Raw genomic sequence first — 21,217 nt, 5'->3', positions numbered from 1 at the left:
TGGCATCGATTTGGCCGTAGTGTGTTTGTAGTTTACATTTATAAAATCTTTGTAAAATGTGCCATGGTTATACTTATAAAAGTACAGAGACCTGTATTACTCTAGAAATTCATGAGAAAGTCTTACATATAAACTTGCAAAAAGTTTTGCCTTCATATATAAAGTTATGTAGCCGTACTGTACCTGTGTCACTATACAAGTAAACACATTTTAGATAAATACTGCATTTCAGGTGAAATTAAGGATTGATTGTGCGGTTTTTTAATAAACTCTATTTTTAACTCCTGTCTGGGGTTTGATCATTCTGTTTGTCCATTCAGGCTCTGATATGTAAAAATGTTTTAAACATAAATCAATGAAATCCTTTTTATAATGGTCACTTGCAAAGAGTGTTGGGGAAAGTTACTTTGAAAAGTAATGCAACTTTGTCTTTTTATGGAAAGTATTGCATATTGTTTTTTCTTACTTGACTGACACTCACTCTCTTTGAGGCCTTGCAGATTTTTTTCGGCATATAGACAGTTTCAGCAGCAACTACATACACGTTATGTGGCCCAAACCTAACTTCTGACCTCTGCAAAGATTCAATAACCGTTGAGTAGCTTTAGTTTAAAGTGATAGTTTGCCCAAAAATGAAAATTTCTGTCATCATTTACTGACTCTCAAATTGTTTCGAACCTGTATAAATTTCGTTGTTCTGCTAAACACATAGGAAGATTTGGAAGAATCTCAGTAACCAAACAGATCTCATCCCCCAGTGACTCCCATAGTATTTATCTTCCCTACTATTTCTGTAAATGGGAGATGAGATCTGTTTGGTTACGGACATTCTTCCAAATATCTTCCTCTGTTCAATAGAACAAAGAAATGTATACAGGTTTAAAACGATCTGAGGGTGAGTAAATGGCAGAATCTTTATTTTTGGGTGAACTATCACTTTAATACAATTAATATACAATTAAATATTAATATAAATTAAATATAAAATAAATTGTTATAACCAAACACAGACCGGAAGTTAACTTTGTTGCAGTTGTGTTTGCTGTAATACATTCAGCAACACAGCCTTTATAACATGCACCTTTTCTTTTAAAATCCAATTTAGACTATCGTTAAATTCTGATCACTTATTGAGGGTTATATCCACTCCTGTACAACTTTTTTATTAAAAAGTTAAAAGTCATAAATTTAGGTGAATTTGTAGGCAATGGCCTAAAGATAAAGAATTTAGAGGTGTAGTTGTAGAGGTTTATTTAAAATGAAATCACAAGGTAAATTGACTGCCCATTGGAATAAAAAAAGTGGCAAATAGGCTTTTTCTTGACGAAGTCAAATAGGTAACGCTCAATGGTAGGATTTTGTACATAATTATAAGCGCAGTTAAACATTTAAAACCGTTATCTTTGACAAAATAGGGCAAGATATGGATTTAAAAATAATGAGAATTTTTCCATTGCAGAAATTTAAACCTTTGGCCTACTGTACCATCTCCGTGCCTGACTAACATCTGCTCCTGCGCACACTTTTTTTAAGAAAAAAGTAATGACATTACAAGTAATGGCATGATTTGAGAAGAATAATCGGATTACATAATGCATGTTACTTGTAACAGATTACCCCAACACGGCTTGCAACATTAAATTAATTCAAAAGGAAAAAATAAATCTAGAGTCAACTCTAAGATACACTCTGTACAGACCTGCAATGTTTTACAAAAACATTAAGCATTTTTTAGAAGGTTTTTTGTTACTTTCATGTTTTTCTGAATTCCTTTCTTGGAGATTATCTGACAATTTTGGTGACGAATTTTAAAGAAAAAGTATGCATTTTTCATTGTAATTAAAACTGTACAGCATCAAACGTAGTTTCTGGTCTCTTTGAGTCAGATACTGTGAACATATTCTAAGATTTTCCTCAAAACAGGTTGATCAACACCGAACATCTGTGCTCGGTCTGATCAACATAAGACGTCTGATCTCGAGCTGATCAGAGCAACAAATCTGACCTCCACTTTGAATTTTTCAGTCTCATGAAGAACATTTTCCATTTTAAACGGCTATGGAGTTACAGCCCGGGCCATTTTGTGCACTCCTGGGGAATTTTCGTACATCTATGGAGAGGAAGTGACACAGTTTGCCTTACAATATGAGTGAATGGTGTTTATAGAGAGGTCATCAAGCTACTCACCCTCATGGCTGCAGATATCCAGGGCAAGAAGCGAGACACGCGGGTGTAGACGCCAGGCTTTTTGGCCATGGCACAGCCTGTGCCCCAACTCACCACTCCCATCAGACGATAACGGCTGGTCTTAGAAAGAATGTCGGCTGCTACGAACGGACCACCACTGTCTCCCTGACATCATAGGAGAGAAAACATAAAAATAATTTTATGAGATTGTACCAACCTATTCAGGGAAATATTAGAAAATATTTTCCATTATCATTGGTTGACTTTCTAAGACAAAGGGACAGATACAAATGTGTACAAGCATCCATCATTAAGATGAAACACATTACAGCCTTTGATTTGAAGCAAACTGAACTGAAAGAGAATTTGAAAATGGACAAAACAAAGGAACCATAAATCATTGGGAACGACGAAATCAGTCAGTAAAGTTAAATATATACTAAAGTAATTGATGTTTAATATACAAAATAGATGAGAATGAGATAATAAAATATTAAAATATATACAAATGTGAGGGTGGAAAGACTGACTTGTTAACATCTTTTGCTCTTAAGGGCACAATGTTGCCATTGCACTGTAACAGCCAGTTGTTTTATTGGTGAACGTTAACGGAATGATTTCTGACTTATTTGAAATAAAGTTTGAAGAACACAAACCGTGAGGTTTCTCCAGAAACATATGTAAATGGATAGGAACCTCTTAGCTTATGGTCAGGCTGTCTTGTACGTTCAAATTCTGCTAAAACGTTTCTTTATTAATAAAATGAGCAGGGTTTTTACTTTCAGAATCCTGTCATGATCTCCACAGCAACATGTTTTAGGTATGAACGTCACCCTCTAGTGGGCGCAGTACGCCACTGCTGTTTGGATGATGACGTCATAGAAAGTGCAGTAGTTGTGATACCTGGCAGGAGTCGGTTCCTCCCTTCTCATATCCAGCACAGAACATGGTGGTTGTGATCTGGTTGTCATAGTAATCTGGCCCGTTGCACACAGCATCACTGATGATGGGAACATGAGCTTCCTGGAGGACATTAGCTTGAGTACCTACAAGAAGTAAAGGAACACACTCAAAGGTACTGTACTAAAGGTTTTAAGTATAATAATTAATAGGAACACAGTAATGTATTATTCATGCATTTGTGACCTTAAGACTAGACTATTGTAATGGTTGTCCTGCATCATCAATAAACAAACTACAGTTAGTTCAGAATGCAGCTGCCAGAGTTCTAACCAGGTCCAGAAAATACGATCACATAACCCCAATGTTATCAACCCTTCACTGGCTACCCATTAAAGGGGAAGTTCACCCAAAAAAATCAACTTTCTTCGCACATAAAGTATTCTCGTCGCTTCAAAAAAATTCAACTGAGTCACTATGCACGGATGGACCAATTTAACGATGTCTTTAGTACTTTTCTGGACCTTGGCAAAAACTGACACCATGATGTCTATGAGGAGGCCTGGAAATCTCTCAGATGTCAGCTGCGAGGGCTTTATATGCGATAAATGCAGGGAAATAGTTAGGCTGACAGAGAAGATCTTAGAATTAGAGTCTCGCATCCAATCTTTATCCGAGGATAGTAAGAGTCTAACGACGATAGAAAACACTTTGGATGCGAGCAACATTAGCGCACACAGCTCGGTTCCGGTTGAAAATCCCCCGCAGCTGGGAAACTTCGTGACTGTGAGACGGCGTAGTCGCAGGACAAAACATCACTCGACCGTTCCGATTACAGTCTCGAACAGGTTTGCCCCGCTCAGTGACGCACCGACTGAGAAACCTGCTGAAAGTGCCCTAGTTATCGGTGATTCTATTGTTCGGAACGTTAACATAGAGGCACCAGCCACCATAGTCCAATGTTTACCGGGAGCCAGAGCGCCTGACATCAAGTCAAATTTAAATGTGCTGGCTAAGGCTAATCGTAAATTCAGTAAGATTGTCATTCACGTCGGCACAAATGATGTTCGACTCCGTCAATCGGAGATCACAAAAGATAACATTAAAGAGGTGTGTGAGCTCGCAAGCATGATGTCAGACACTGTAATATTCTCTGGCCCCCTCAATGCTTATCGTGGTGATGAGATTTATAGCAGATTATATTCACTAAATGGCTGGTTGTCTGAGTGGTGCCTGCAGAATGATATAGTTTTTATAAATAACTGGAAGAGTTTTGAGGGCAGACCTGACCTGTTGAAACGAGATGGTCTCCATCCCTCCTGGGCTGGGACTTCCATCCTGTCTAGAAATATGGCAAAAAGTCTTAATGCTAATGCTAAAACTTGACTCGCTGGGGCCCAGGTCAGGGAGCAGACAGTATGGCTTAACCAACTGTCTGCTTGCCGTCTCACGTCGCAGAATACACAAAATGTACAACATGTAGTAATCCGTTCTCCCAAACATCACAAAATAGAGACTGTGTCTGTCCCCCGGATTAGCAAACATAAAATAATGCGTAAACCTCTTGAAAGTAATTTAATAAACGTTAAACAAACTAAACATGAACAAAATACAGATAATCAACTGTTACGACTCGGATTGCTAAATATTAGATCTCTCTCTAATAAAGCACTTTTTGTTAACGATATGATAACAGATCATAAAATAGACATGCTCTGTTTGACAGAAACATGGCTAAAACCAGATGATTATATTGCTTTAAATGAATCTGTCCCCCAAGATTATTATTATAAACACGAGCCTCGTCTAAAAGGCAGAGGGGGAGGTGTCGCAGCACTTTACAATAACTCTCTTAGCATTTCCCAGAAGTCGAACTCTAAATATAATTCTTTTGAAGTCATGGTTCTTCATGTTTCAACACCTAATACTAAAGATAAAACACTTTTTAAATTGATTCTAGCTATTGTATATAGGCCTCCAGGGCACCACACAGATTTTATTAAAGAATTTGGTGGGTTCTTATCAGAACTAGTACTGGCCGCAGATAGACTCCTTGTCGTTGGTGACTTTAACATCCACGTAGATAACGTTACAGATGCCTTAGGAATGGCTTTCAAAGACACTCTTAACTCCATGGGCATTAGTCAACATGTGTCAGGACCCACTCACCTTCGTAATCATACTTTAGATTTAATACTGTCTTACGGTATAAATGTGGACGACGTTAAAATCCTTCAGCAGAGTGAAGACATTTCGGATCATTATCTGGTATTATGTTTGCTTCACTGGCCTACGGCTGCAAATAAAACTCATTGTTACAAATATGGTAGAACAATAACTTCAACTACCAAAGATGCGTTTCTCGATAATCTGCCCGAATTGTCTCAAATCATGAGAAATAACGTTGAAGATCTTGACATTACCACTGAAAATTTTAATTCCACCTTCTCGGTAACGCTAGACAAAGTTGCTCCACTACGTTTAAAGAAGATTAAAAATGGCAGCCCCACACCGTGGTATAATGAACACACTCAGGCTCTAAAGAAAGCGGCCCGAAAAATGGAGCGCAACTTTAAGAAAACTAAATTAGAGGTATTTCGTACAGCATGGAAGGATAGTATTCGAAAATACAGGAAAGCCCTAATAACTTCTAGATCCGCCTACTTTTCATCACTAATAGAAGAAAACCAGCACAACCCTAGGTTTTTATTTAACACGGTGGCTAAATTAACAAAAAATAAATCGTCAGTGACTTCTGATCCTGTATATCAGCATAGCAGTGATGAATTTATGAACTACTTCACATATAAAATCCAAGATATTAGAGAAAAAATTATAACAATGCAATCAGAAGTGAAACCCGCTGAACAAACTAACTACAGCGCCCTTAAGGAGAAAATGCAATTATTTTATACCGTAGATCAAGATGAGCTGTCTAAAATTATTAGATCATCTAAATCAACAACATGCATACTAGACCCTATACCTACAAATCTACTGAAAGAGATGCTCCCAGAAATTATAGATCCTCTTCTTGGTATTATTAACTCATCTCTGACATTAGGACATGTGCCTAAAGCATATAAGGTGGCTGTTATAAGGCCCCTTGTCAAAAAACCCCAACTCGACCCTAGAGAACTAAGGAACTACAGGCCTATATCGAATCTACCTTTCATATCTAAAGTTCTGGAAAAAGTAGTTTCAACTCAATTATGCTCCTTCCTCCAAAGGAATGACATCAATGAAGAATTCCAGTCTGGATTTAGAGCATGTCACAGTACAGAGACTGCTTTGATCAGAGTTACAAATGATCTGCTATTGGCGTCTGACCGAGGTTGTATCTCGTTATTGGTGCTGCTAGACCTTAGTGCTGCATTCGATACCATTGACCACAGCACACTCCTACATAGACTCGAAAATTATGTCGGCATTAAGGGAATAGCTTTGAAATGGTTTAAATCTTATTTATCCGACCGTTTTCAATTTGTAGCAATAAACAATGAGGTGTCACGCAAATCGCAAGTCCAGTACGGTGTACCACAGGGCTCAGTCTTAGGGCCTCTGCTCTTCGCATTATACATGCTACCTCTAGGAGATATAATAAAGCGACACGGAGTTAGCTTTCACTGTTATGCTGATGATACTCAACTTTATATTTCCTCGAAGCCTCATGAAACACAGCAGTTCCATCGAATAATGGAATGCATAGTCGATATAAAAAACTGGATGAGTAACAACTTTTTATTACTGAACTCGGACAAAACGGAAGTGTTACTTATTGGACCGAAAACTGCTATAAGTAACAACCAAGAATACTGTTTAACTATTGACGGATGTTCCATAAAACCCTCGTCGTCAGCAAAGAATCTTGGCGTTCTATTCGATAGTAATCTGTCATTTGAGAGCCACGTCGCCAACACCTGTAAAATTGCGTTTTTCCATCTTAAGAATATATCTAAACTACGTCATATGCTGTCAATCTCAGATGCAGAGAAGTTAATTCATGCATTCATGACATCAAGACTAGATTACTGTAATGCACTGTTAGGTGGTTGCCCTGCAGGCTTATTACAAAAACTCCAATTGGTCCAAAACGCGGCAGCTCGAGTTCTTACACGTACAAAAAAGTATGAACATATTAGCCCGGTTCTGTCAACCTTGCACTGGTTACCTATAAAGCATCGCGTTAACTTTAAAATCTTGCTTATTACCTATAAAGCCTTACATGGTTTAGCTCCTCAGTACTTGAATGAACTCCTTTTGTATTACAGTCCTTCACGTGCATTACGCTCTCAGGCGTCCTGTCAGTTGGTAATACCTAGAATTTCAAAATCAAGTGCAGGTGGTAGATCCTTTTCCTATCTAGCGCCTAAACTTTGGAATAGTCTTCCCTGCACTGTCCGGGAGGCAGACACACTCTGTCAGTTTAAATCTAGACTAAAGACGCATCTTTTTAATCTTGCATACACTACTCTTCCATAATATAAATCTTCAGAGGGTTTAGGCTGCATTAGTTAGATCAACCGGAACCAAAAACACAACTGATGTACTTGTTGCATCAAAGAGTACAGAACAGTACTCTACTCTCAGCCAGTCTTGTCTCATTGTTCCAAGGTTACCACAGCGAGCAGGATGCAGTTCATGGCCTGACCTGATGGTAGAGCGGAGAATGGGAAGTGGGGACCTGACAAGAGCTGAGATGATAGAGCTGGATAAAGAAGGACGCGGTCTCTTGACATGTCTTCACCACAAAACTTCAAATGCTATTAGATTATTAATGATAATCTTAAACTATAATTTATTTTATTATTAAGTTTATTTATTTTATTTAGCCTTGTTGTGCAAGTTCTCTGGAGCTTGTGCAGAGGCAGCAGCTTTTGCCAGAGGGGAACTGGAATCCCCTGGTTGGGCCTGGGTTCTCCTGAGGTTTTTTTTCTCGATTAGAGTTTTGGGTTCCTCGCCACCGTTTGCATACTGTTTTTGCACTATCTGCCTGACCGGGGGGGCTGCTTTAGAATCTTAAAGTTTTACTTAATTAATATTGCATATAGGAATTTATTATCTGTTATATTTGACCTGTGCTTCTCTCTCCTTTATCCTAAATGTGTGCTCTCACTGAGCGTGTGTGTGTGTGCGTACTTGTCTGTGTACGTATGTGTGTGTGTGTGTGTGTGTGTGTCTCTGTGTCTGTGTGTGTTGGTGTGTGTGCGTGTTGTGTGTGTGGAGTGTTTTGTGTGTGGGTGTGTCTGTCTTCTGTGTTTTCAACCTTTTCTTGTTTTTGCAGGTACAACTTTGATTGTTTTGCTTGTAGTCAATGTGTCTCATGTACAGCTGCTTTGTAACAATGAAAATTGTAAAAGCGCTATATAAATAAAGTTGAGTTGAGAGTTGAGATGTTACCTAAATATCTCTATTTGTGCTCCGAAGACACCAGAAGTTCTCTAAACATGTTTAACGTCATGTGGGTGAGTAAAAAAAATCACACAAAGTTGATTTTTGGGTGAACTTCCACTTTAAGTATCATATTGACTTTAAAGTTCTTTTAATGACTTAGAAAGCCTTAAACGGTTTAGCCCCTATAACAGAGCTTCTACCACATTACAACCCATCACGCTCTCTAAGATCTCAAAACTCTGGACTTCTGATAGTAGCTAGAATAATTAAATCCACCAAAGGGGGTAGAGCTTTCTCATGCGTAGCACCTAAACTCTGGAATAGCCTTCCCGATACTATTCCAGGGTCAGACACACGCTCCCAATTTAAATCTAGATTAAAGACACATCTTTTCAGCCAAGCATTCACTTAATGCAAAATATGCTAAATAAACCACCGGGAGACAGCATTTATTAGATATTATTTACTAGAATAATCTTGCTTGTTCTATAAACACCATGCACTGTGCTGTGTTTTACCTTTTTTTGTGTGTTTTTCAGTTTTTATTATTTTCACATGTAAAGCTGCTTTGGAACAATGCATATTGTGAAAAGCGCTATATAAATAAAATTGAATTGAATTGTATACTTAAAGTGCAAAATATCATAACGTTAACTTCACTTAAAGGGGTGCTGCAACGGTGTGTCATGCATTCTGACTTCTTTACAATGATAAACGTGCTGTCTTCTCATGCTTAACATGGTCAACTTGTCAAAAAACGAGTTGGGCGTATTACGTAGTATTTCTGTGCTCGATACACTCCCCCAGCGATCGTACAGGTTTCAGAAAGTTTTTTTCGAACATAAAACTGTTTCGTAACAATTTTTCTTAGTCCCTTATTGGACAATTCTCCCGGAAAAGCACGTGGCACGCCCACGCAGCAGCAAGGAGAGCAGGAGAAGGAGCATGCGCAGACGTCACTTTCACTTGTGTGCAGGAGAGAGAGAGAGAGAGAGAGAGAGAGAGCGCATACGTTCGCGAAGTTCAGGTGTTTGTTTGTTCACTGCATTTGGCTGATGAGTGTTATATAAACGGTGGATATAACGCTGGGTTTGGAGATGGTTTGAAACTGATATATGGAGCCGTCCCAGCGCTAAAAGATGCCGGACATGAACCGCATGCGGTGAGTGAAACTGATGTCTGTGTTTTGTTGGCAATGGGTGCGCACGTGCTTTAGTTCAGTGCCGTACTGCTTTCAGTAATAATCGTACAGCTGTATCTATCTTATATAAATGTGATCAAACTAAATACTCTTCGAAGATACAAAGTATGCAATAGTTCTCTATAGGTACTCAAGATTAATATGAGATTGGCAGAAACCGCGTGTGTTAGGGCCGCTTTAAAGTGCATAAAGTTCTATTTAAAAATGTACTTAAACTTAAGTATACGTAATAAAATGAACTTCACATACTTGTTTTAGCATAAATTTAGTTTGAGTTGTGACAGTTTTGTGTATTATTGATAAAGAATCTCATACAAGATACAAGAAAAGGCTAAACATTTAGCAAGTTTTTAGACTACGAGCTTGCATTACAAAACAACATTTCCCATATTTAGAGTAGAAAGTAGAAATACACAGATAAAGCATTAACTATGGACCTATTGTGTTCATTTCATAACTATGATCAAATCAACATGATTTTAAGATGTTGATTACCATAGAAAATAATCCTGACATGCCACCGAGTGTTTACAAACAAACTGAAGATGTGTTCACTGAAAATACTCTTAATGGAAGTGCAGAAGGCAAGAGGACAGTAAAAAAATCATTAAATAAACATAAATAAGATGCAACTTTTAACCTTTTTTCCAAAAGTATACTCATACTGTAGCTGTTGAACATCATTCAATATGGGTTGAGAATGATATTGTAGATTTACACTTAACCAACAGGAATTATGCTGGCAAACCATAACCAAAAATGCATCAACCAAAAATAATCCCGCTGGAAAATCTGTGAGTGGCTTTGGATAAAAGCGTCTGCTAAATGACTAAATATAAATGTAAATAATGATTTAGACAAATGTACAACAAAAATAATTTATCTAAAAGCTTTAATAATAAATAGAAGCATCATATTTTTACTTTTAAACCTTCTGACCAGCCTGTCTGTTATGCATCTGTTAAGTGCACTTTTAAGTATTAAGTGTACATATACCCTTAGGAAAATTAACCATGGTTTTATTATAGTAAAAGTGCAGTATCCATGTTTCTTTCGGCAGATTGATTACCATTTGCATTACTATAGTTTGAATTTTAGAGATTAGATCCTAATAAATTTATGGTTACTTTGGTTTTACTACAAATAAAACCAAATAACTATGGTTATTTGTGTACTTTATAAATTGAAATCATGGTCTGTGATCATCAGCCGCAGGTTATGTATATGTAGTTCAAATACAACCTAAGTCACTGACACAAAGGTCAAAGACAGAGCGAGACAGACAGACAGACAGAGGGTCTCAAGTTTCAGGTAAAAATAGATAGACAGTTTTGCGCACTATTTCAGCTAACTTTAATTATACACAGAATAAAAACGATTAACCTGCTGCTGTTACTAACCATAATACTCCACATTACCCCAACCGGTTACCGTACCCATCTGTCCATCCACCAGCCGCTGGCCGTAGGTGGGAAGACACACTGGTTGGATGTAATCTAAAACACAGCAGAGAGGACATCGACAGATAAGCCAAAAATAGGTGATTCTATATGCATTTTTATGACAACTGTCATGTTGTGCATGCTTTTGTGCATGCCACATACAAGATTCAGAACAGAAGAATTACAAATGATTTTAACTAGTCTTCCTACTACTTATTCTCTATATACAGTATGTGTAAGGAAGAGCTTTGTATTACTTGAAAATTCTGCCTGTCTACTGTCCTTTGTTTTCAGTCAAGAAGTCATGGAAAAAGGGGAGCTTTGTTCTCAAGACTAGCAGCCTGAGACCAGAGGGAGGTTTCAATAGTTCACCCTCTGCTTCAATAAAAAAGAACACTCTAAAACAGTCTCCAATTAAACTACTGCCAGTTTTGCACATTGTGTCTTAAAGGTTATTTGTTCATAGATTGCTTCATCTAAAAAATAAGGACCACCTTCATTAAACGTAAATAAGCACATAATTCTGAAGCCATTTGAAGGACAACAATACATGTCTAAATCATTTCAAATGTTTTAAAACAAAAAATTTAATAGTCAATTTAATTCTAATAGTTCTAATAATGGCCTTAAACACTTATATTATCATTTATTCACCCTCATGTTATTCTAAACCTGTATGACTTTCTTTCTTCTACAGAACACAAACGAAGATATTTTGAAGAATGTTGGTAACCAAACAACATTGGACCCCATTGACTTCCATTGTATGTACACAAAACCACTTCGTTTTTTCTTTAAAAATCTTCTGTTGTGTTCCACGGAAGCGTGTCAAACATAGGATTGGAATAGCATGAGAGTGTACTGTAACGATGTTACTATCACAAATATCTTTCTTATTAAATGAAGAATTGAAATAATCTTTTTTGTCACTGTGTAGAACACTGACCTGTGAACTGCAGAGGTTTGGTCAGTGCCAGGACTGCAATATCTCGACTGTTATCATCGATGTTGGCATCAACGAAGGGCAGGTAGCTGCTGTGGTACACCACTGTTTTCACTTCAGCGATCACGACGTTCTTACGGATCGGGGTGTTATAGATGGTCCCCATAAGAACCCGCCAGCGTGAAACGTGCCGATACCTCCTGAGAATACAGGGCCAACAGATACTGTAAGCTTGTTTTCTGTCATCTGATTAAAAAGTCCATAAAAATGATTTATGCTGGCTCTTTGTGGAAATCAGCAGCTGTGGTTTCCTTATGGGCAATTCCAACGTTATGGACGTGACATTTTGCGTTATGGACGTGACATAAAAATGCTCAGAGAATGAATTTGTTACAAATATATTGAACCATTCATTTATATTTTACTAAACCCTTGTTGATAGAGTTTAAACATAAAAAAATGTCAGTCTATGAACACATTTTCTATTTTAAAAAAGGGAAATAAACATGCGTTATGGATGTGACAAAAAAAGGACGCGTTTTTTGGGAGACGACAAACTTTGTAGGATTTCTGTGAAATAAAATGTACAATCCTAAAGCAATAATACCCAATTAATGGAGAAGGGATGCCTCTTTATAGAATTTAAAATAGTTATTTTATTTTAATTTTCATGTGTCCATTTATGAGGAATATGTAGCGTTATGGATGTGACAATCCTGAAAATGGCACTTACCTGACTATGAAATATCATGCACCAAAAATAAAACAAATGCTTTACAAATTTGAAGAGAGATCTCACATGGGTATTTGAACCACCAAATGTTAAAATCTGAGCTGTTACCAAAGTAAAAACCATTGGTAAAAACTTTATTTTTTCATGGTAAGGTTGACATTTTCACGGAATTGCCCTTATATTGAAAAGACCTGCACCCTACATAATTATTCTTCTTTCGTGTCTATCAAAAAAATTACAGCATACAGAAAAAAACTTGTCAATGGAGTAAAAAAATATTTTTTCCCTTTGAATTATTATTTTTTTCATAGCCCACTGACAATTTTTTTTTAAACCAAGACGTAATATCTCAAGTAACGGTCTTGATTTATGAATGTGTAGATATTTCTACTGGAAAATTAAACAAAAATAAGAATAAGAAATTACATAAAATAGAGCTTTCTTTCCCGAAAGAATGAAAATCCTATCATAAATTTCTTACTCTTGAGATGGTTTCACAACCTTAAGACCTTCGTTCATCTTCGTAAAACAAACCAAGTGCTTTCTGACCCCCCAAAGACAGCAAAACAACGTACACTCAAAGTGCAGAAAGTTAGTAAAGACATGCTTCAAATATTTCATGCGACTATACAGTGGTTCAAACTTCATTTTATGAAGTGTGAAGATAAGACTTTTCATCCACAATAATAAAATATAAATAATAATAAAAAAATGACAATTTCCTCCCTTCTGCATCAGTGTTCACACGTCCACAAGAGCATGCAATACATATAAAACATACAAACAAATCTTTTGTTCCAAAAATGAAAGAAGGACTTACGGTTGTCTTCAGGGTGAGTAATTCATGACTGAATTTTCATTCTTTAGTACACGATCCCTTTACGTTTCTCTGTCAATCTCAACAGACATAAGGAAGAAGTTTTTGTTGGTATGACTCACTCAGGAAAGCAGTGTGCCGCACTGACGATCCAGCGGTCAGAAATGATGGATCCACCACACTGATGAACCCCATCATACTGTAAGCTAACCTGCCACGGCCACGAACCCTGACGGGCATCAACTCCACCTACAATCCTTTCCTCAGGCAGCATACGGCGACCACAGTCTATAGACAGAGAAGAAATCAGCCGTTTGTCCTGAAGAAATATTCAATATGGTATTGACTTTAAAAATTCACTTTAGTGCCATCAACTCACCCTGACAAATCACCTCTAGAATCTGTCCTTTGTCACATTTACTGAAACAGAAAGTTTAAGTTAGTATCGTATAATATCTTAGTCCGATTATAATGCAAAACTTCACATATAAATATTAAAGATTTCGGCAGCAGTAAATTGAATTTGAACACCCCGTTTCTATAATCACTATCTGGAAAGTGTTTAGAACATGTTTCAAAAAACATGTTTTTGATGTCACTCCCTATAACCTCATTCACTATTCCTTACATTATATACATACTACGGTAATGACGTACTAATACTACATAGTCCACTTGAAAGATTGAAAGAAAACAAAGCGAGCGTATTCGGACAAAGTGTGTGCCATCTCCTTCTATCACTGGAGTTCATTATTATATATTTTTAGACATTGAATGTACATCCATTCTACACGTTATTGCAGTGCATCATGGGATTGAATGTTTATTTCCTTTTTCATCTGCTTTATTAGTGCGTTCTCAATGAGGCAAGTTGTTTTTGCAATTGTACCAACTGAAATGACCTTTAATCCATTTGGTATCGAGTATTCATTGTATAAAAAGATGCGTCTTACCAAGGATACAGCGCTGTTTTTATCTTCTTCCCGTAAGTTAACTCGGTCTCTTTCACGCAGAAAAAATCCTGATCTCCGCTGCTTTCGGGCGCACATGTTACTGAGAAATTTACTGCTCTGAATAAAAAGGGAAATTCAAATCAAGACCTCGATAAAGCATTTTCTGACTTATCGAAATCTGGTTTTGGCTATCGTTCTGATCTGGTCCTTTTCTCAGGTTACCTGACGAAGCCCATTTCCTCACAGCTGATGTTGGCGATGAGCTGGTTGGCGCTGGACGAGCAGACGTGTTTCCATCTTCTCTGGGTGGAGTCAAACACTCTCAGCCTCTGATCTGCTGCGCTCACCTGCACTGCAGGACATAATCAACACAATGTTTAACATTCAAAGCAAGATTTATAACAAAATATTGACATTTTTATCATTTTTACATTCATATTTACTGTTAACATGTTAACTGTAGATCAATATATATAATACAATAGGCTGTATAACAAACAACAATACAATGATATATATTACACATCATATTTTGATCATAATATAGGTTTTATTTTTACTGTCAATTAGTTCCTAGTTTCATTCGGGTTCTTTTTACATTCATTGCACATACTTTTTTACGCTACTACTGTTATTCATTTGCATTTTCCTTGCTGGTTTTATCTGTAACGGTATATACTGTATACTATATTCTTATGTTACTTTTATTGTGTCAGTAAATTGTTTGTTCCCCTTTGACCGTTTTCTTGTGAGGAGTAAACAAAATAAGAATTTCATTGTTCATTCAATGATATTGTCCCTAGTACATATGAAAATACAGATCTTGATTCTTGACTGCATTTTATATTCAGAAAAATCTGATTGAGTATGAAACAATCAATAACTAAATTCATAATAAAATGTGTATTTGTGATATTTAAAAGTCATTTAATTCAAACAACAACACTTACCATTATACAGTCCTGTATCTTCTGTTGTTCTAAGATATGTGACTGTCAAACAAACAGACAACACAATATTTATCAAGTCTGCAATATATACAATAAATCAGCCATGTCAAAATACAAGAAAGATTTTTCTGAAGGCAATGCCAAAAGTCTCACCAAGGGCCCAGATGGCGGCTCCCAGACCCCCCAGTATGATCACAATCATAGCCACAGCAGCGACCACTCGACACGGACTGAGGATGGTCATCCCTGGACTTCCTGTCAAACAGAAACCAGCAACACCTTCAATAAAGGACAAACCAATCGAATACTATTATAGTTTGCAAAGTTAAAACATTAATGTGAGATATTATGAACCTCTTGAAATAAACGTCCAAGAGCAAACACATAAAACCATGACAGAGCTGATGAAATGAACACAGCGCGGAACGGAACGGGATCAATACTCCAAAGTCCTCAATTTCTTACCGCTAAAGCAAACCTGCGACATAATGTCAGTGTCATGATAATCTGTCTCTCTGTCTCCACAGACAAACCAGTGTCAGCATGTACCTAGAAAAAACTCCAGAGGTGTCATCATGCAGGTGACCAGTGTCACAAACATATCCAGATCATATCCAGACCATGTGATTATACAATCGTCATTTTTGGGTGAACTTCATGTCTCCTGATTCTCAAATTTGCCTCCAGAGAACAAATGGTCTGTAATAATAATCTTACATGTCTCATCTAGAGTTAGATCAAATATATAAACAACATCTCAAACTTTGGCCAGTCTTCAAAGTCATAATCAAACACTACATTTGATATTACATAGAAAACATTTCTCATCAACATAAATTATATTATCCGTGGGAAAGCAAGAAGGATACTCAAAATACTCAAATATGCAATGGCACAAGATTCTGCAAAGATCTCTGATCACTGATGATCAACAATAAATGAGCAAGAAACTGTGTGCCTAATAAAACCAAAGCAAACTTTTGGCATATAGGCAGGACCACCATTAGAATTCAGATGGCCTGGGACAAAATTCTATTTTTACACATTTGGCAGATGCTTTCATTCTAAATGACTTACAGTAAAATGCATTCTATCAGTATGTCCTTGCAAATCGAACCCATGACACGCGTTTCTATTGCAGTGCTCAACACTACATAAGGGTTAGCAGCGTAAAAATGCATTTAGTGAGCTCCCCTTGCCCTTACAAGGGAAGCGCAGATAATGAATACATATACACATATGATGTTGGAAGATCTAGAAGCCAGAAAAAAAGCAGATAGGGTTTTGAGTTTGATGTCGCTTTGGAGACACTAACGTGCAGTCTAAAAAACATGGGTTGTTTTAACACATACTCTAGTTTGGTCAGATATGGACGAACCTAAATGGTTTAAATTAACCTATAGAAATTACTTTTGAAAATGCTGGGTTGCTTTCAACCATATGTGGGGTCCGAGCCATTGGGTAATATAAACATAAATGTTCATATTTGACCCAACCGTGGGTTGAAACAACTTAGCGTACAGGTTCGTTTAAACAGCTGAGTAAGTCTATATTTGATCTTATACCATGCAATATACCACCCCAGAGTGTGTCTGCCATCAATTATTATGCAAATAGATGTTATATTTAGAGGACAGAACAAAACTGAAACTGTGTAATGTTTTCTCTGTCTGCCTTCTCATGTGTCATTCCTGAGGATTTCACCTCCTCATCGCCTCGGTCTGCGGCTCGACAGAACCTGCCGTGAACTATTTGACCAGAGAACAAGTAGTACTTTTGTCTGAGTGGGGGTGAGTATGAGAGAGAGAGAATTTCTTCATGGTACACTGCCCCCTCTCTCTATTTCTCTCTCTTTCTCTCTGCTTGATGTCGATAACTGTCTGATGCAAATTACGGGCCGATTCTCAATACATACATAATCATAAAATTATACAAACCTGTGAGGAAATCGGGCACATACATGCAAGTCAAAGATGTTCAAGTCATTCTAAAAGTCAGTCACGGTATCACACAACACAGAAACAAAACTGTTTGGCACGTTCACAATTTAACAACTCTGGAACATTCCCAACAGTCTTGGTGTCTCACTAATGAAATGTATCCACTGTCAGGAATGTCTTGGGTCTTAGGTCCAGATCATGTCTCTAAGATCTGCACTGTTAGACTTTGCTGTAATTTTTACAGTTACTTACAACAAAATTCCGAGTAAAATACTATAATCTTCTTTCACTGTTAATTACTGTAATATGCATTGCATTATAGGTATTTTTATGACGTACCATTGTAATTTACAGTGGCATACTGTATTTTGGGAATTTACAGTAGGCTACTCTACTGTTGACACAACAGCAGTAGTGCTACTGTATTTGAAGACTGACTTTTATCAGTGAAGATATAAAAAATGTGTCACTTAAAATTTTGCATAGGCCTATAGAAACATTTTAAAAGTGTAAATGGAAATTGTTTAAGAAAAGGATAACTAAAGCATGCTGGTAATCCTGCCCTGGGCACGACTGTTGGTGTGACTGAGAGCGACACTTGTGGGAGTGAGCGGCTAAAAAATAACGTGTTTTCTGTAAAATACCTAGCAAAACGTTAATTAGTCCGGGACTCCAGTGTACGTTTAGTTTCGCTTAATTAAATGTTCAATTAAATATTAATGTTGCTGCTGAGGAGAAATATTTCCCAAGTTTAACATGCACTGAGCAGCAGAAAGTGGAGCAGTAAAACTGCCAAAAGTTTAAAATATTACTCTTATTTTGTCACAACATGTAGTTTTAAGACATTTTTAGGCGAGATTGTATGTTTTTAGAGTTCAAATCTGCAGCCGGGTTTGGACGAATTCGGATATATGAGCTCCAGGCGGTCACCGGGCGCTCAGAGCTCATGTACCCCACCCAACGCAGCCTCACCTCAGCAAGTGCTTCTTTATTCACCGCTGGCTCTGATGTCTCTGTAGCGGTTAAGCATGAGATAAATTAATGAGATAATTAATCATGCTTATATGTCTATGACAACCACAAAATCATTTAGACATTGTAACATGTTATAGCAGGGTTTGTGTGTGTAAGTTTGTTGGAAGTTGTTGGAAGATCTAGAAGCCAGAAAAAAGTAGATAGGATTTATTTTGCAGTAATTGGTTTTATAGCCAATGTTTATATAGTAAATGTAGCTTTGGAGACACTAACGTGCAGTCTACAAAACATGGGTTGTTTTAATCCATACTCCAGTTTGGTCAGATATGGACAAACCTAAATGGTTTAAATTAACCTATAGAAATTACTTTTGAAAATGCTGGGTTGCTTTCAACCACACGTGGGTTCCGAGCCATTGGGTAATATAAACATAAATGTTCTGAAACTGTAATATTTTCTCTGTCTGCCTTCTCATGTGTCATTCCTGAGGATTTCACCTTCTCATCGCCTCAGTCTGCGGCTCCACAGCACCTGCCATGACCTATTTGACCAGAGAACAAGTAGTACTTTTGTCTGAGTGGGGGTGAGTATGAGAGAGAGAGAGAAAAAATGTCTTCCTGGTACACTGCCCCCTCTCTCTCTGCTTAAGATGTCGATACCTGTCTGATGCAAATTATGGGCCGATTCTCAATAAATACATAATCATAAAATTATACAAACCTGTGAGGAAATAGAAGCACATACATGCAAGTCAAAGATGTTCAAGTCATTCTAAAAGTCAGTCACGGTATCACACAACACAGAAACAAAACTGTTTGGCACGTTCACAATGTAACAACTCCAGAACATTCCCAACAGTCTTGGTGTCTCACTAATGAAATGTATCCACTGTCAGGAATGTCTTGGGTCTTGGGTCCAGATCATGTCTCTAAGATCTGAGATTTATTATTTTATGTGTCCAGCACATACTAAAGCAGGAATACAAGGGCTCATGAGATAAATAGTCCCATCACAATCTATAAAAAATCTATATGTGCTTTGTAGTTGCAGGCAATGCATCTACAATTGCAAAGTGATTATTGACACAACTATTGTTGTACAATGCAAGAAATGTGTTCGAAAACGTGATGAAACAGTCAATATTCATGTAATAAAAAAACTTAGCAGGTCTGGAAATTACATCAAGCTCACATCAAAACAAAAATGGCTTTCCAGTCTGGTCACAGTATGTTCAATTCAACATAATTTAACTTTAAACGCTTCTCCCTCATCTATTCAGGACGCATATGACATAAACAGCTGCATGGGCAGTCCACATCATATCATGTTTGAAACCCTTTGGCCTTGTCAACGTACACAGTTCCAGTTTGATCAAAACAAATGGAGTACATCATATCACAAGTCAGCTTGGTTAATCTTTAACAAAAGTCGTCTGATGTCAAAAAAGCAGAGGAATATCAGTCTGTCTGAGCACTCACCAATCTTCTCCTTCATTTTAATCCAATATGAGAAGATGAAAAAATGTTTTCCAATGATGCCTCTTTAAAACTGTGCTGAATTGGATTTGCCTTCTTTTTCTCTGACCTGAAAATGTAAGATGGGGAGAAACATGTTTATAACAAATAATCCAGCTACGGTCATGGACCAAGATGGGTTAAACAAGTTAAATAAACCAAAGGGCAAAGTGAGTGAACAATTTCCAGGTCACATCTAATTTCTATGCTTAACAGCTGTTATCATTAATACCGAGTCATTTGTATTCATATAAAAAAATGATTTCCATTACTTAGGATTTAAATGAATGAAATCGAAAATGAATACATTAATGTTCACAAAAAGTTAGCAAATTACACGTCCAAGAAATAACAAAATGTTTTAATTTTACATTAAAATAGAAAATAAGTAGGTATAATACAATATTATGAAACATATTAGGGCCTGACTATCGACATCTGAACAACCAAATTCAACTAAATGACCTAGTTAGTCTGGCTGACTATCATCATCATCATCATCAACGACATACAATTTTACATTAAACATTACATACAGGATTAAAATCTTATTTTTTCCATTTTGTATGCCTAATTGTAATAAATACAATTTTAAGTTTACCTCTTTACTGCAGCTTCTTGAATAAACTCTTAACAAAAAAACGAAGACTCGATGAAGAAAATCAGGCGTTGCCTTCAAATATCCGCGTTGACATTTCGCTTTCCCCGGAGAACCGCCAGCCTTTTATTTTCCCGTTAAATGATACTATTCTCCAGTGATCTGGACAGCTGCTCACCTCACTCTCTCTCCCGTTTTCTGTTGTTTGAACGGCATGAATCCTCCCTCTTCCGGTCAGCAGAGTGCGTAGGGCCGCAGGTGCGCGCGCGCTGTACAGGTAATCGGTGTGTGCGCGCATCTCAATTTGGGGTGAAGCAGGTGATGACCTAAAACAAAAATTACTTGCAACCTTTTTGCATGATTATAAGGTTACAGAATATGTCTCAAATGTTTGTATTTCGTGTGGTAGCTAAATATGACATTAAGCAAAATAAAAACATTTCTAAATGTCTTGATTTTGAGCCGAAAGATTTAAATCATCGTGCTGGGTATTAACATATACTGTTTACTGTTTAACATAAAATATATAATAGTATTACGGAGCCTGTCTAATCACCCCTCGGAGAAAAAAAACAAGACCCGCAAATCCGTGGCCACAGTTTCGTAATTCGTTCCCTCAGTTTACAAAACCGTGCTCTCGGATTAATAAACTGTACCCACGAGTTTACAA

At 37.2% G+C, this 21,217-nt stretch overlaps 1 protein-coding gene across 1 annotated transcript; it reads right to left on the bottom strand.

The window, feature by feature from the left end:
- Positions 1 to 1,072: 1,072 nt before the first annotated feature.
- Positions 1,073 to 21,075, bottom strand: hpn (hepsin). Its single transcript, XM_057339162.1, has 13 exons — positions 20,551 to 21,075; positions 19,914 to 20,019; positions 15,674 to 15,775; positions 15,521 to 15,562; positions 14,793 to 14,922; positions 14,571 to 14,687; positions 13,997 to 14,037; positions 13,740 to 13,905; positions 12,071 to 12,267; positions 11,083 to 11,178; positions 3,091 to 3,233; positions 2,188 to 2,352; positions 1,073 to 2,110 (listed from the first exon to the last, which is right to left on the bottom strand). The coding sequence occupies exons 2-13, from the start codon at positions 19,927 to 19,929 to the stop codon at positions 2,057 to 2,059; spliced, it is 1,269 nt and encodes a 422-aa protein (XP_057195145.1). The 5' UTR covers positions 19,930 to 20,019; positions 20,551 to 21,075; the 3' UTR covers positions 1,073 to 2,056.
- Between the last annotated feature and the right edge of the window lie 142 nt (positions 21,076 to 21,217).

Source organism: Triplophysa rosa, linkage group LG8 (genome assembly GCF_024868665.1).
Source record: "Triplophysa rosa linkage group LG8, Trosa_1v2, whole genome shotgun sequence".
Taxonomy (NCBI): Eukaryota; Metazoa; Chordata; class Actinopteri; order Cypriniformes; family Nemacheilidae; genus Triplophysa; species Triplophysa rosa.
The sequence above is the reverse complement of the archived record's forward strand: the minus strand, read 5'-3'. Positions and strand labels throughout refer to the sequence as shown.

Excerpts from the sequence above, each read along its gene's own strand:
- hpn (XM_057339162.1), bottom strand. Across the intron at positions 14,688-14,792 it reads GAGGAAATGGGCTTCGTCAG|AGCAGTAAATTTCTCAGTAA; the intron begins GTAACCTGAGAA and ends CTTTTTATTCAG. Across the intron at positions 3,234-11,082 it reads GGGTAATGTGGAGTATTATG|GTACTCAAGCTAATGTCCTC; the intron begins GTTAGTAACAGC and ends TACTTCTTGTAG.